Source organism: Mus caroli, chromosome X (genome assembly GCF_900094665.2).
Source record: "Mus caroli chromosome X, CAROLI_EIJ_v1.1, whole genome shotgun sequence".
NCBI lineage: Eukaryota > Metazoa > Chordata > Mammalia > Rodentia > Muridae > Mus > Mus caroli.
Window position 1 is genome coordinate 13,508,145 of NC_034589.1, and position 14,982 is coordinate 13,523,126.

At 42.6% G+C, this 14,982-nt stretch overlaps 1 protein-coding gene across 1 annotated transcript in view; it reads right to left on the bottom strand.

Moving 5' to 3' along the window:
- The window catches only part of Slc9a7 (solute carrier family 9 member A7), a 185,840-nt gene extending 172,142 nt beyond the window's left edge, over nt 1-13,698 (bottom strand). Inside the window, exon 1 of the mRNA XM_029473507.1 lies at nt 13,244-13,698. Coding sequence (XP_029329367.1) covers nt 13,244-13,568 — 325 coding nt within the window. The 5' untranslated portion in view covers nt 13,569-13,698. The remainder of the gene's footprint in view (nt 1-13,243) is intronic.
- Between the last annotated feature and the right edge of the window lie 1,284 nt (nt 13,699-14,982).

Here is a 14,982-nt window from a genome sequence, read left to right on the forward strand (position 1 = left end):
GAGAGAGAGAGAGAGAGAGAGAGAGAGAGAGAGAGAGAGAGAGAGAGAGTCATGCCAGCTGTCTTTCTCTACTACTTTCCACCACCCTAGCTTGACTGGGATAAACTGGTTAGCCACTGATCTCTGGACATGTGTCAGCCACACCCCAACCCCAGTACTAGGGTCACAAACAATTACCACTATGCCCGATTTTTAAGTGTGTTCTGGGGATCCAAACTCAAGTCCTCATCCTTATGTGACTACCAATTAAGTCATCTCTTCAGCCCCATTTTTTGTTGGGTTTTTGGATGGTTGGTGTGATGGTTTGTATATGCTCAGTCCAGGCAGTGGAACGATTAGAGAGTGTGGCCCTGTTGGAGTGGGTGTGGCCTTATTGGAGTAGGTGTGTCACTGTGGGTGTCGACTTTAAGATCCCTATCCTAGTTGCCTGGAAGTCAGTCTTCCACTAGCAGCCTAGATGAAGATTTAAAACTCTCAGCTCCTGCACCATGCCTGACTGTATGCTGCCATGTTCCTGCCTTGAACCTGTAAGCCAGCCCCAATTAAATACTGTCCTTTATAAGACTTGCCTTGGTCATGATGTCTGTTCACAACAGTAAAACTCCAACTAAGACAGTTGGTTAGTTGTTTGTTTTTGAGACAGGGTCTCGTGTAGTCCAAGCTGGCTTCTAACTTGCTATGTAGCTAGGGAAGACCTTCAACTCATTCCCCTGCCTCCATCTTCCAAGTGCTGAGACTATAAGTATACTCTACCACACCTGGCAGAGCCTAGACATTCTTTTAAAGACATATGAATTTAGAATAAAACAGAAAGTGAAATTAAAAGAACTAACTGATTCTCAAATCAGTTAGATCCAACATCTCATGTTTTTGTTTTGTTTTGGTTTTGGTTTTGGTTTTGGTTTTTTGGGTTTTTTTTTTCTGAGACAGGGTTTCTCTGTATAGCTCTGGCTGTCCTGGAATTCACTCTGTAGACCAGGCTGGCCTCGAACTCAGAAATCCACCTGCCTCTGCCTCCCCAGTGCTGGGATTAAAGGCGTGAGCCACCACGCCCAGCATGTTAACTAATGTTAGAGTTAGTGTCAAAAACCTCAGCTAGAATTACAACCACCACATGTACAGCTCAATCTAGTTTTCAGGTTAGCAGGTTGGCTACTCTATCTCAATTTTATTGAGACAGTTTCATATAGCCCAGGCTGATCTGAACTCCCTGTGTTTTTGAGGATGACCTGGAACTACTTCTCCTCCAACTTCCTGAATTCCTGGGATTACGGACATGTACACATCTGTTTATACAGTGCCTAGAATCAAACCCAAAGATTCATGCAGCTAGGCAAGCATTCTACCAACTGAGTTATATCCCAAAACCTTTCTCAACATATTTTACTTTTTAAATTTTCAAAACATACAGAAAAATTTAAGCAATATAATACACACCATTTTACCTTCCACCTATGCCTTAGGGTTTTACTGCTGTGAACAGACACCATGACCAAGGCAACTCTTATAAGGACACTTAATTGGGGCTGGCTTACAGGTTCAGAGGTTCAGTCTATTATCATCGAGATGGGAGCATGACTGCATCCCTCAGGCATGGTGCATGAGGAGCTGCTAGCAGAATCCTGGCTTCCAGGCAGCTAGGAGTCTTAAAGCCCACACCCACAATGACACACCTTCTCCAACAGGGTCACACCTTTTAATAGTGCCACTCCCTGGCTAGGCATACTCAAACCAACACAACCTGCATTTAACAATTGACAGTATATTGCCATATTTACATATTTTGGTTTTATATCTATACATACATAAATATGCTATGTTTGTTTTTTGACTGAAGTTTTACAAAGGTTGAATATATTAGGATCCAGGCTACTTCACCTCTAAACAATTTAGCCTACCTCTTAAGAGAGAAGAAGTATGTTCCTCCACATTATTCCAATTGTCCTATGAAAAGAATGATAATTTTCTAATATGATATCATTTATGCAAATCCATATTCATGTAACACTAACTGCCCCAAAACAAACACTTATAACAGACCAAGAGCTAATCAAGTTTCCTGTGACACGGGTATCTAATTTTCTTTGGTCTCCCTAATGCAGAACCCCAACCCTGTCCATTTCCCTTAGCACTGACTTCTTAAAGAGATGAGAATGTGAAGATGGCTTGCGTTCTCAATTTGTCTGATTATTTTTTCATTTTCTCATTCCATATTATAACTTCTCTAGTTCCTTTATTTCCTGTAAACTTAAAAAGAAAAGTCTAATCCTGGATTAAACTCAGATTAAATTTTGAAATGATATAGTTCTTTACTAAATAAAGAATATACTTAAAGTAAAAAACTATCCATATAGTATCAGCTAGAACAGCAGTTCTCAACCTGTGGGTCGAGACACCTTTGCAAACTTCCAAACTTCCAAAATTATTCACATTCATGACACTAGCAAAATTACAGTTGTGAAATAGCAACAAAATTAATTTTATGGTTCTGGTCAGCACAACATGAGGTACTGTATTAAAGGGTCACAGGATTAGGAAGGGTGAGAAGCACCAATCTAAAGCTAGAATCTCATGTTGAGATGATATCCCTCTAAAAGAAATTAGTATTTGTGGATTCTCTTCTAACAGCCATGACTTCACTAGCACTAAGAATTTGAGAAAAGAATGAAAGAAATCAAGCGCACAATTTACTATATTATTATGTCGGTGATTTTATTAAAAGCTATAGATTTTACATTTTGATGGGCACAAGACCTTAATTCATTTATATTGTCTTTACTCCATTAAGAAACAAACTCCACCACAGACCCAAAGAAGCTTAAGTAACAGGGAGGACCCAAGGGAGTATGATTGAATCTCACTCAGAAGGGGCTATAAAATAGACATTGGAGGTGGAGGGAGGGAGGGAACTGGATGGAAGAGAAGGTGAAGAGGGGAATGGGGATAGGAATCAGGCATGGGGAGGGGCAGGAGAGGGCTGGGAGAGAGAATGGAAATCGGTGGGGAGGTATCTCTCAGATTGGGGACAGAGAAGGGTCCTGAGGGTTTATGGAGGTAATCCTCCTAGCTGAGACCTCTAGCAGCTGAAGGTATGGAGCCTGAAGTGGCCATATCCTGTAGCCAGGTGAGGACTTCCAGTGGAGAAAGGGGAACAGCAATCCACTCATAAAACCTTCAACCCAAAATCTGTTCTGCCTACAAAATGTGCAGGAATAAAGATGGAGCAGAGACTGAGGGAATGGCCAGTCATTGGTTGGTCTCAATTTGAGACCCATCCTATGGGAGAGAGCCAACCCCTGACACTACTAATGACACTCTGTTATGCTTGTATACAGGAGCCTAAGTAACTGTCCTCTGAGAGACTCCACCCAGCAGCGGACCAAAACAGATGCAGAGACCCACAGCCAAACATTGAACAGCTCAGTAAGTCTTGTGGAAGAGTTGGGGAAAGGACTGAAGAAGCCAGGGGAGTCAAGAACACCACAAGAGGACCTACAGAGGCAACTACCCTGGGCCTATGGGAGCTCACAGAGACTGACCCACCAACCAGAGAGCATGCAAGGAATGGACCTAGAAGCCCTACACATTTGTAGCAGATGTGAAGCTTGGTCTTCCTGTGGGTTCCTGAACAATTGTAGAGGGGGCTGTGTCTGATTCTGTTATCTGTCTTTGGATCTCCTTCCCCTAACTAGCCTGTCTTGTCTGGCCTCAGTTGAAAAGGGTACAATTAGTCCTGCTGTGACTCAATGAGCCAGAGTGGGTTGGTACTCTGAGGGGTTTCCCCTTCTCTGAGAAGAGGAGGGGATAATGAGGTAAGGGAGATGTGAGGATGGGACTGGGAGGAGAGGAGGGAGTGGGGCTGCCAATGGGATGTAAAGTGAATGAATGAATGAATGAATGAATGAATGTTAAAAAAGAAACTCTAGATGTAGTTACTCAAAAGGCAATTAATTCATGAAGTATGGAAACATACTTCAGTTTCTCCCTGTCATATTTTCCTGGTCTTCACTAAAGATTTGTGCCTATCCAATCAATCACCCCAGCTCCTGGCACATGTAATGAAACTCCAAGTGCTCTCAAGTAGGGAAAAATGCAGGAATAAATACTCCATCTTGTCAAAGTGTTGTTCACTTCACAGTCGACTACAATGCAGAGATGCCAGGCTAGTAATTAACCTGTACAGTCAACTCTAACTTCATATAACACTACTCTTATGAATTTGTTTTTGTTGTTTTCTCCTTTGAGTAGAAGTTTTTGTCTTTTCACTTTATTATTTTTTTATCTCTTATGAAATTTGTTCTTCAGCAATCTCATACAAATACACACACACACACACACACATACACACACACACATTGCACTCTCATTACTGTCACCCCCCCAACACTCTCTTTTATCTCTCTCCTGTCCTGAAGACTCTACCCTCCACCTTCTAAGTCCCTCTCCCACACTCACGTCTTTTTGCTCTATGATCCTCTGAGTTTAACCAGGACTGTCTAGGTGATCATGGGCTTGAAGCTATGCTTTGGGGGTGGGAAGGCTCTGCAGATGGATACACAACTGGCTTTCACCTATGACTGAAATTTACTGAAAATGTTCATCCAAATCAGTTATCATTACGGGCTACAAGTAGCAATTTTCTAATGATAACTCATTTCTAAAAGGCTAACTTTTTGTGGTACTATGGTTTGACCAAGGTCTTTGCCCATGGTAGGCAGGGCCTGTACCACTAAGCTATATCCCCAGCTCTTTTAACTTTTGTATTTTGAGACAGAGTTTTATTAAGCTTCCCAGTCTGGAGTTGAACGCATTCTGTAGTCTAGGCAGTCCTTAAACTGAAAATTCTCTTATGCCAACCAACCTCCTAAGTATCTGAAACTAAGGGCCTGCACTACCAGGCCTGGCAAAAAGTTAACATTTAAGCTATAATATATGTTTTCATGGTGGAGACATGTATAGGTTCACCAAAACTATGTATTCCTAAAACATCTCACTCATTATACATAATGTTTATGTGTATATATTATATAATTATTGATAGATCAAACACAATGTTACATATAATATTCTGTACCTTATCTTCTTCCACAACACTATTATGTGAACAGTTGCCTTATAAGAATATCTCAAACAAGCTGGATGTGATGGTGCACGCCTTTAATCCCAGCACTCGGGAGGCAGAGGCAGGCGGATTTTTGAGTTCAAGGCCAGCCTGGTCTACAAAGTGAGTTCCAGGACAGCCAGGNAAAAAAAAAAAAAAAGATGTCAGGCCTCTACTGAACAAACTTCAAGAAGCAAAGCTTGCCAAAGAAATCACAAAAGTGTTAAGTGAGAATGGAAACTAATATTTACCAAGTTATTAAGCATCAAACTCTGCATCTTAATCTTTTAGAATGCATCAACCCTATGAGGTGAGCAATTTTATCCATTTCCCAAAAGAGGAAACTAAGGTTCAGAGAACTTACCCAAAGCCATACAACTTTATAAATAGCAGACCAGCAATTTGAATCCAGAGACATTTGTTACCATAGTGGGACTACTCTAAACTTGGGCCAAGGCAGGAGGTTCTTTTGAGAACACCTTATTAACCCAGAGATAGGTAGTGCAATATTTGGTCACAGGTTCTTGATTCTCAGCCTGAATGGATTCACAAGCTAGGATATTGGTAGAACACAGCTGAGTTCTACCAATAAGTGCAATTCCAGGGTGGGGAACTAACTACTAAGAGGTCAAGATCTACACCAAATTCGGGCAGCACCACCTTATAGGCTGGAGATCCAGATGGAATAAAAGAGGAAAAGGGAAAACTCTCGCAAGTGCAGTGACTCTCTCCCTGTCCCTCCCCCTCTATAATGTAAGCTGCTTTACCATGCAATGTCCTACCTGCCATGATAAAAATTTCTAAAACCGTGATCCAAAATAAATCCTTCCTCCTCTAAGCTATGTCTCTCAAAAACAGCAATAAGTCTCTCTCCCCCCACCTCTCTCTCTCTCTCTCTCTCTCTCTCTCTCTCTCTCTTACACACACACACACACACACACACACACACACAAAGAAAGTCTCACACAAATGTGCTACTAGAGAAGTGAGGCTGTTACCATGACTACCTGATAATGCAGTTCAGAAGCCATTGGGTTTGTGACAGGAATATGAAAACATTTGAAGCTGTGGGCTGAGAAACCCTAGACTGCTCTGTAAGCAGAGTTTGGGGGTAAGTACAATAGGAGGTCAGAAGACCATTGTGCATACAGAATGAAGCAAAGTTTCATATGGAAACAAAGACTCTATTAGAAATTGGACTATAAGACATTCATGTTACATTCTGACAAATAACTTGTCTATATTTTTATACCTGTCCTGATATTTTTGTGGGAAACTTTCTTTTACAACAAACCAATTAATCTAAGAGAAGACATTAGAAAGCATCAACACCATTCAAGCTGTAGTATGGAAGCTTCTGGAAGCTCTTAGCCAGATTTACAATAAGAATGGGAAGAAAAGTGAAAAACAGAAGAGTCTGAAAAACCTTCCAGTACTCCGAGAAAAGTCCATGAAAAGATATCACCCAGGAAGGAATGCTGTCCGAAAAGATTAAAATAACTTTTAAAATAATTAAAAAGTTTTAAACATTGCTCTGGGGCTGGAGAGGTGGCTCAGTGGTTAAGAACACTGACTGCTCTTCCAGAGGTCCTGAGTTCAATTCCCAGCAAACACATGGTGGCTCACAACCATCTGTAATGGGGTCTGATGCACTCTTCTAGTGTGTGTCTGAAGACAGCTACAGTATACACACATAAATAAAAATAAATAAATCTCAAAAAAAAGAAAAGAAAAGAAAAGAAAAGAAAAGAAAAGAAAAGAAAAGAAAAGAAAAGAAAAGAAAAGAAATTGTTCTGCAGTTAAGAGTGTTTCCAGAGTTTCCAGATGACCTGAGTTCAGTTCCCAGCACCCATTTCAGGTAGTTCACAACAGCCTGCAATTTCAGCTTCAGAGAATCCAACACACCCTTTCTAGCCTCCTCATGCACTTACACATATGTGATACCCACACACAAATACATATAAAAACAAAAATCTTAACAAAAAAAAAAATAACTATCTTTTAAAAAGTCTTTCAAGCTGGGCAGTGGTGGAGCATCCCTTCAGTCCCAGCACTCTGGAGGCAAGAGGCACGTGGATCTCTGTGAGATTGAAGCCAGCCTGGTCTACAGAGCCAGGTCCAGAACAGCCAGAGCAATTCAGAAAAAAATAAATAAATAAACAAAAAGTCTTTCAAAAGCAGCCAAGTATTTTGTAACAGGACAATAAGAATAGTGCAGGGGATATCTTTAAGGATTGACTATACCCTGACAAATTGGAGTCTCAAAAGTGACGGACTTTGGTGTTGTCCAAGTGATTCTAGTTTTACATGCAAGCAGAATGAGCTTCAGGGTCGTTGAAATTTCCTCCCAGACTTCAAAGGAATATCTGGGAAGCTAGGTAATGTATGGCAGGCAGCCCCTGAGAGGGCAGTGTATGAAACTGGATAAATGAAATCAAAGATGCAATGGAGAGCCAAGCACAGCTGCGAGCAGGAAGCAGGTCCAGCTCAAGAGAAAAACCCATGTGGACTACAACCGGCAAAACTAGAGGATAGGCTGGGTGTGGTGGCACACACCTTTAATCCCAGCACTTGGGAGGCAGAGACAGGCAGATCTCTGAGTTCGAGGCCAGCCTGGTCTATAGACTGAGTTTCAGGACAGCCAGGGCTACACAGAGAAACCTTGTCTAGGAAAAAAAAAAAAAAAGACAATAGGATACGGGTAGGAAGGGCTGCAAAACCCTTAGAGCTCATGTCAAACCACTACATGCTGGACTTAAAGCTATAAAACTTAATGCTCCCCCACAGGGTCTCAGTCCTTCTGGTCCTTCTTTTCTATTGCCTGATCCTCTCTTTTAGAATAGGCAGTTACTTTTGAGCCATTTTTTCCCTTGGAAGTACATAACTTGGGTTTTTTTGGCTTTGTTTTGTTTTGTTTTGTTTTGTTTTGTTTTTACAGGGGCTCACATGTAGAAGCTGATTTAATTATTCAGAGAAAATTTTGTACTTGAACTTTTGAGCAGTGCTGGAACTACTGAGACTGGGGGTGGGGTGTGAAGACTGAGAAGCGCCTTAGCTACTGAAATGTAGTCTGTGAAGTGGTGTGAAGTGAATGTGGCTGTGGCTGTGAAGGTGTTTCCAGAGAGGATAATCTAAGGAAGAAAGACTTTCCCCGAAAGTAGGCAACACTATTTCATGGCTGGGGATCTGGATGAAATAAAAAAGATGGTGGGGAGAACTAGCCTAGGAAGCAAGCATATTCTCTCTGTTTCCTGAACAACGTGATGGGAAGCCCTATGCTCCATACTGTGACAGGGTGAAACCACAAGAGGAAACCAATGCTCCCTCTCTTAACTAGTTTCTCTCTGGTATCTGGTGAGAGCAATGAGAAAGTCTCACCAAAACAGATTCCCAAATGGACGCTTAACATGACTATAAGTCATATTTCCCCTTTCATACTTTGTAACACCCACTCTCAGACTGTACTTAGCAATCAAGGTCTAATCAGCAACAGAGATGCAGCACAGGACCCAAAACCCATAGAACTTAAAATGGCTGACCAGTAAATCTTCAGAAAGCTGTCAGGGCAAACATGGAGAAGTGAGAATTAAGAAAACATGTGGTACAGTCATCTACAGGATAGAACACATGGCCCCCAATGGAGGAGCTAGATAAAGTACCCAAGGAGCTGAAGGGGTCTGCAACCCTATAGGTGGAACAACAATATGAACTAATCAGTACCCCCAGAACTCGTGTCTCTAGCTGCATACATATGTAGCAGAAGAGGGCCTAGTCAACCATCATTGGGAAGAGAGGCCCCTTGGTCTAGCAAACTTTATATGCCCTAGTACAGGGAAACACCAGGGCCAAGAAGTGGGAGTGAGTGGGTAGGGGAGCAGGGCGGGGGGAGGGTATAGGGGACTTTTGGGATAGCATTTGAAATATAAATGAAGAAAATATCTAATAAAAAAAAGAAAGCATGTGATAGGCTACTATGGCACAATTATATTATTATGGATACACATCAGTTGACACAAAAACACATTAGAGGAAGTAGAACTACTGTAAATGTGAGAAAGAACCACAATTAACTGACAGTTTGTTATTTCGACTATACAGCCAGACATGTAGGACCCAGTAACTTCAAAATGGTGCTAAATCACCTACAGAGACAACCAGGAGCTCCCTAGCCTAACAACACAGTTAGACTATTGCTGTGCTAATTCTTTACCCACATGTCTACAGCTAACATGGCAAGGTCTGGGGGCTACTTTCAAAATCCCTGGAAAGTTGGGCCTGAGAACACTTTGCCTTGTAGCTGCCTTGGCCTCTTATCAGGGAAAATGATAAGTGTCTTTTGGTCCTTGTCTTTTACCACAAATGCTGACCATTCACAATGTGTCTCTTATTGTCTTTAGGCCTTTTGTACCTGAGCAAGTACTTACTACTACCGGATCTATTGGTGTAAATTTCTACTGTAGTAACTATTCCTTGGGGACAGTGAAATGACATACTAGGATTTAAATAGGGAGATGTGGGTGTTAAAGTGAGTGATGTAAGAAGCACACGCATCACAAGTGCTACAGAAAGGAGGCATAGATGTGGCAGTAAGTAAATAATTTTACACCACTTTTACAGGTCAAAAATCAAAATGGACAAAAAAGTTCATGGTGACATCTGCCTTGACTCAAAAGTCACAGCCATTGAGGTTCTGTCCTCTAAGGAACCAAGGCCTAGTCTGTTACATATACTACCAGAGGTTTTTATAACTACACTAGTTTATTTGTTTAATACTAAGATACTTCTGTCAAATTAAATATCAGTTCAATAGAAAAGAGGTGGAAGACTCCTGGATATTTACTCAAAGGATTCCAAGGCAAGATACTTGCATATCCATGTTTACTGCAGCAGGATTCCCAAGAGCTAAACTATGAAACCAACCTACGTATCTGTTTAATGGATAAAGAGAATGTGGTATACATACATAATGGAATTTTACTCATCCAAGAATGATGAAATTATGTGCTGTGTAGGAAAATGTGTGCAGCTGCATATTATCACAATAAGTAAATTAAGTCAGACTCAAAAAACAGATATTGCATATTTTCTCTCATTTGCGAATCCCAGACTTCATAGATATAACATAAAATTATGCATATATTCATGACATGAAAATAGAAGCTTGAATGTCTAAAGCAGGAGTTCTCAACCTGTGGCCACAACTCCTTTGAAAAACCTCTATTTCCAAAAATATTTACATTCATAATATTTACCATTCAGAATAGTAACAAAATTCCAGTTATGAAGTAGCAACAAAAATAATTTTATGGTTGGGGATCACCACAGCATAAGGAAGTATATAAAAGGGTCACAGGATTCAGAAGGTTGAAAAAACGTTGCTCAATGGGAAAAAAAGGGTAAATGGCAGAATACAGGAGGAAAAAAACCTGAAGGATACAGCAGGGTTTGAAGAGAATACTGTCAATGTGTACCAAACACTTGTGTTAAAATGTTCTCATGAAATCCAGGACTGTGTACTATGAATATATGCCAATAAAATAGATGACAAGAATGAGACTTTAAAAAGGCTTTAGGGTTTGGGGATTTCACAATTGAACATTTTCATTTACAAAAACATAACAAGCATTTTAAATTTAAATTGTAGTTTCCAGAAATTAATATGCATACCTATCACACAGTAGATACTCAGCAAGTGCTTCCCCTAAGCCTTCCTGCCCTGCATTACTCAGAGACAGGAGAACGACTCACTTCCTCTATTGACGTTGAGAAATAAAATCTGATTTCTTTGTCTGTAAGTAGATGCATGTGCATGCACAGGTATGTTCAGGTGTACACACCAATATGCATGTGCAGGTCAGAGTCTCCTGCCTTATCACTAATAATCTTAAGTATATAATGAAAGATTAGCTAATCAAGTAACATTAGAATTCAGATTTGGATCAAGGAGAAGATTGAAACAGAAGATCAAATATCCTGAAGAAAAATGTTTTCTCACAATTACAAACAACCCACATCAACATATCAATATTTGACATATCTCAGAACATCACACACTGAGAAAATAAACCTCGCAATACATTTAAAAGCAGCAAGAAGATTTAAGACAAAGGACAAAATTATACAGGTATATTATGAGATTTATAGCACAACTATCCACAAAATGAAACAGCATACTGGCATGTGGTCCCAGTGACTAAAACACTGAGGTGAATTTTTAAAGTATATATCAGCAAAAGAAAATCCCACTATTGCTTTTAAGCATTAAAATAAAGATGACTGGAGCTGTGTCTGCTAGCTCATGCTTGTCATCCCAGGCTGAGGCAGGACTGCCCTGAAATGCAAGGCCAACCAAGGCTACACAGTGAGTTTTAGGACAGCCTAAGCTATTGTGTGAGACCCTGTCTTGAACAAAACAAAAGCCAAAGATAACTATTACTGAATTTCTATGAACATAGGATAATCCTCAGAATATATTTTTTAATCCCCATTTATTTTTTTGTATCTTTGAACGTGCATTTATGAGCCCACCAAATGTACTTCCTATTTCATACTGTTCTTTAAGAGTGGGCTCTGAGTTTTGTAAAAATAAATATATTCTCATAGATTTTTATAAACATACAAAGGCAGTCTTCATTTCCAACGTGGCTCTGAGTCAATAACCTAAAATGGCCACGTACTTCGGTTCCTCACTCACTATCTGCTAGGAAACATCTCAGTTTACCTGCTTTCCTCATGTCACTCATTTGTGACCAAATAACGCAAACTACAAAGGCTCCATGAGCAAGTATGGAGGCCAAAGTCTGTCCTGAGACCTGTGCTTTCCGATAACCAACTAGGTTTTTGGTTTTCTGGTTTCAAGATCTATTTAGGCCACTACTTCCATACTGGAAGATTCCTGACAGCACTAGTCCCTCATACAATTTTTCTGAAAGGGTTTGGTAGCCATAAGCCCTGGTTATTAATAACTAAACAGGAACCATAAGACCTGTAAGGCCCAGGACCAAGGGTAATTTCCACATTAAAGATTAAGCTACCTGCTTTCCATTCTCTGTCAGAGATCCCTGAATAGAAATTGAGTGGAGTATATACTGAGATGAAGTAAAATGCTCTGGCTTGTGAAACAGTCCATCAGAGTCTCAGTCTCTCCCTCCCTCCCTCCCTCCCTCCCTTTCTCCCTCCCTCTCTCTCCACTATAGGATGCTGGTTGTGGGGGGGGGGGTAACATCTCTGAATTAAATTAAAAAAGAATGCTTGGCTCTAGTTTGGAGTCCATTGGGGGTGGAGGTGACAGGAGGCACACAGAGAGAAAACAGGATGACTCAGATTGTGGCTGTTATTATCCATGTCCTAACCTTGCCCATGTAATATGCTGTGTACTACTAAATCACTAAATCCAGAAAGGATAGTGGGATCAGCCTATCCTTAACAAAAGAGGACTGACTCCAGGATTAAAACCATCACTTTTCTCTCCACACACTCAGAAATGTATGTTATATTTTAGGGTTATAAGAGCTACCCTTGACTTGCAAAAGGCATAACTTCCCAACGAGACATAAGGGTACCTGTCTCTAGTTAGGCCTGACATTGTGGTGTCATCACTCTGGGTCCTAAACCATGCTCATCTTTCTCATTGCACTTTATTAACAAGAAATGAAAGAACACAAACATCAGAAGTGGGCACCAACCTGCGATGACCACCATGAGCAACCCAAGTCAAGACTTCATTCAGCCCTCTTTCTTACGCTCTGTGGCCTGTCCCCTGGGGTGGCACAGCTCCCTGGGAAATCCCCAATACCTTTTGCAGATCTGAACTGGGGCGGGGAGTGGGGAATCGATTCTGATGGAGAGCAGCACAACAGAGATAAAATCAAGTAAAGGGATCAAGGAGCCACCTCTGCATCTTTCATCTTAGTTCCTAGTAAAGAAACGTCGAAACGGGACCCCCCCCAAAAAAAATGCTTTTTAACCGTAGCAGAAAGCCAGAAAAATGCAGACAGTTGACCTTGGAAACCCACAGCGTCTCAGCGGGAAACGCAAATGAAGAAACTCATTTGGAAGTGAAGCGGGAGCACTGCGCAGCACCGGGAGGTGTACAGCCAGCCGCCCTAGGAACCTGGGCCGTGGCAGTAGCAGGGGACTCACCATAAATCATGGCCAGCCCGGTCTCATGAAGGAAACGCACCCGGCGGTGCTTGAAAAGCCAGATGGTGAGGATGGTGAGGGTGAGCAGCAGGATGAAGGTGAGCAGGCTCACGCTGTCCTGCCGGTGGCTCTCCTCCGCCTCCTTTTCGGTGGCAAGCTCCTCCAAGGCGCTGCTGTCCTCAGCCGCCGCCCCAGAGGAGGCCGCGGCCCCAGCCCGCAGCCCCCGACCCAGCAGCACCGGCAACAGTGGCAGCAGCAGCAGCCGCGGCGACAGCCCCCGAAGAGCTCTCCCGGGACCCGGGCGCGCCGCGTCACTAGGCTCCATGACTCCCGGGTCGCCCGTGCCTCTTCCACGCGGGGACCAGCTCGCGCCGTCCGCAGCTTCCAGCGGTGCCGCGGACTTACCCCGGTGGCCACAGCCGCAGCTCCTCCTCCCGCTGCTCGCGCCTGGCCGGGGCTGCGCCAAGCTGCGGGGGAGGGGCACGCGCAGTGCGCAGGATCCCCAAGCGCCACCCCCCGCCCGCGCACCTGTTCATCCCCCGCCTAGAGGAGCGGCAAGGCCACCAGGCTGGCTGTCCGGGCGGGGCGAGCTCTATCCTCCCTCTGCCAGGAGGGCGGCTAGCCCTTCCACTGCGCCGCCGAGCTGCTGGCCCTGTCCAAGCGTACCTGGTCAGACTGTCTGGGGTCGGCAAGCCAGTTCCTGAGTTGTAGCTACCACGTCACCTAAATGAGACGGCAGAGGTCATTCGCTCCTGGCAAGCGACATCAACTTGGATCAATTCATTGCTAGGTCTCCAGACCTGTCCTTAGCCGCCACGCTCAGAGTTTGAAGTCACACGGGTCTGTGGCCTCTCTGATCCCAGTAAAGTGGGGGCTCCCAGGAGTTACAAAGCCATGTCACTGTCCATACACACGCACGCACGTGTGCACACATACACACCACCTACTTCAATTTTTCTCACCTTTTGGGCTGTATCAAGAGTTTCAGAACTCCCCAGAGTCTTTTAGGCATTATTCAAATAAACTGTGTTCAAGTCAGCTTCAGGGTTGTAAGGGCAATTCGTGAGAGCCGTGAAATAAATACCTCCAGCATCTAGATTGCAACTAATCCCCTTGGGGAAAGAGGGTTGAATTAGAGAGAACTAAAGACTCTTGCCATTTTGTGTAGGAGAGCTGCAGATGGTGTACCAAGGGTACCCTTTTAATGCTGTCTTCCTGTTAACTTTGAAAACAAGGGGAGGCTTTAGTTAAGCTTTTAGGATCAAGCCCAGCTCCGAATTAGGACAAGGTCTTCAGAAGACAAAACCTTTTGGAAGAAATTCTAATAACTAGAATAGTTATTCTCTAGACTAACTAGAGCCACCACCTTGTTTCTCTAGTCAAGGAAGAAAAGAAAGCTTAATATGATCAGTCACCTCCTGATGTTGAGCACTCTATTTGCTGAATCTCTCTCTCAGATCCCTACCAACTGCCCATGCTTTCTTGGCCAGAGGAGTTTTTACAGTCAGGAGAATTCACTGAAGGACACAGGGAAACATACCTACATCCTCTCTAGGTGAGCATTTAGCCAAAACTGCTTAGTACCTTCTTCACACCATGGAATCTCTTCATCTTGATTTTAGCCAGGATCTTTCGCTACTCCTCCACAAATATATGAGACACTGCAAACAAGAACCACCTCACTGCACATAGTTCATGCCTCAAACTGAGTTAATGAAATGTTTGGACCTATTTTAATT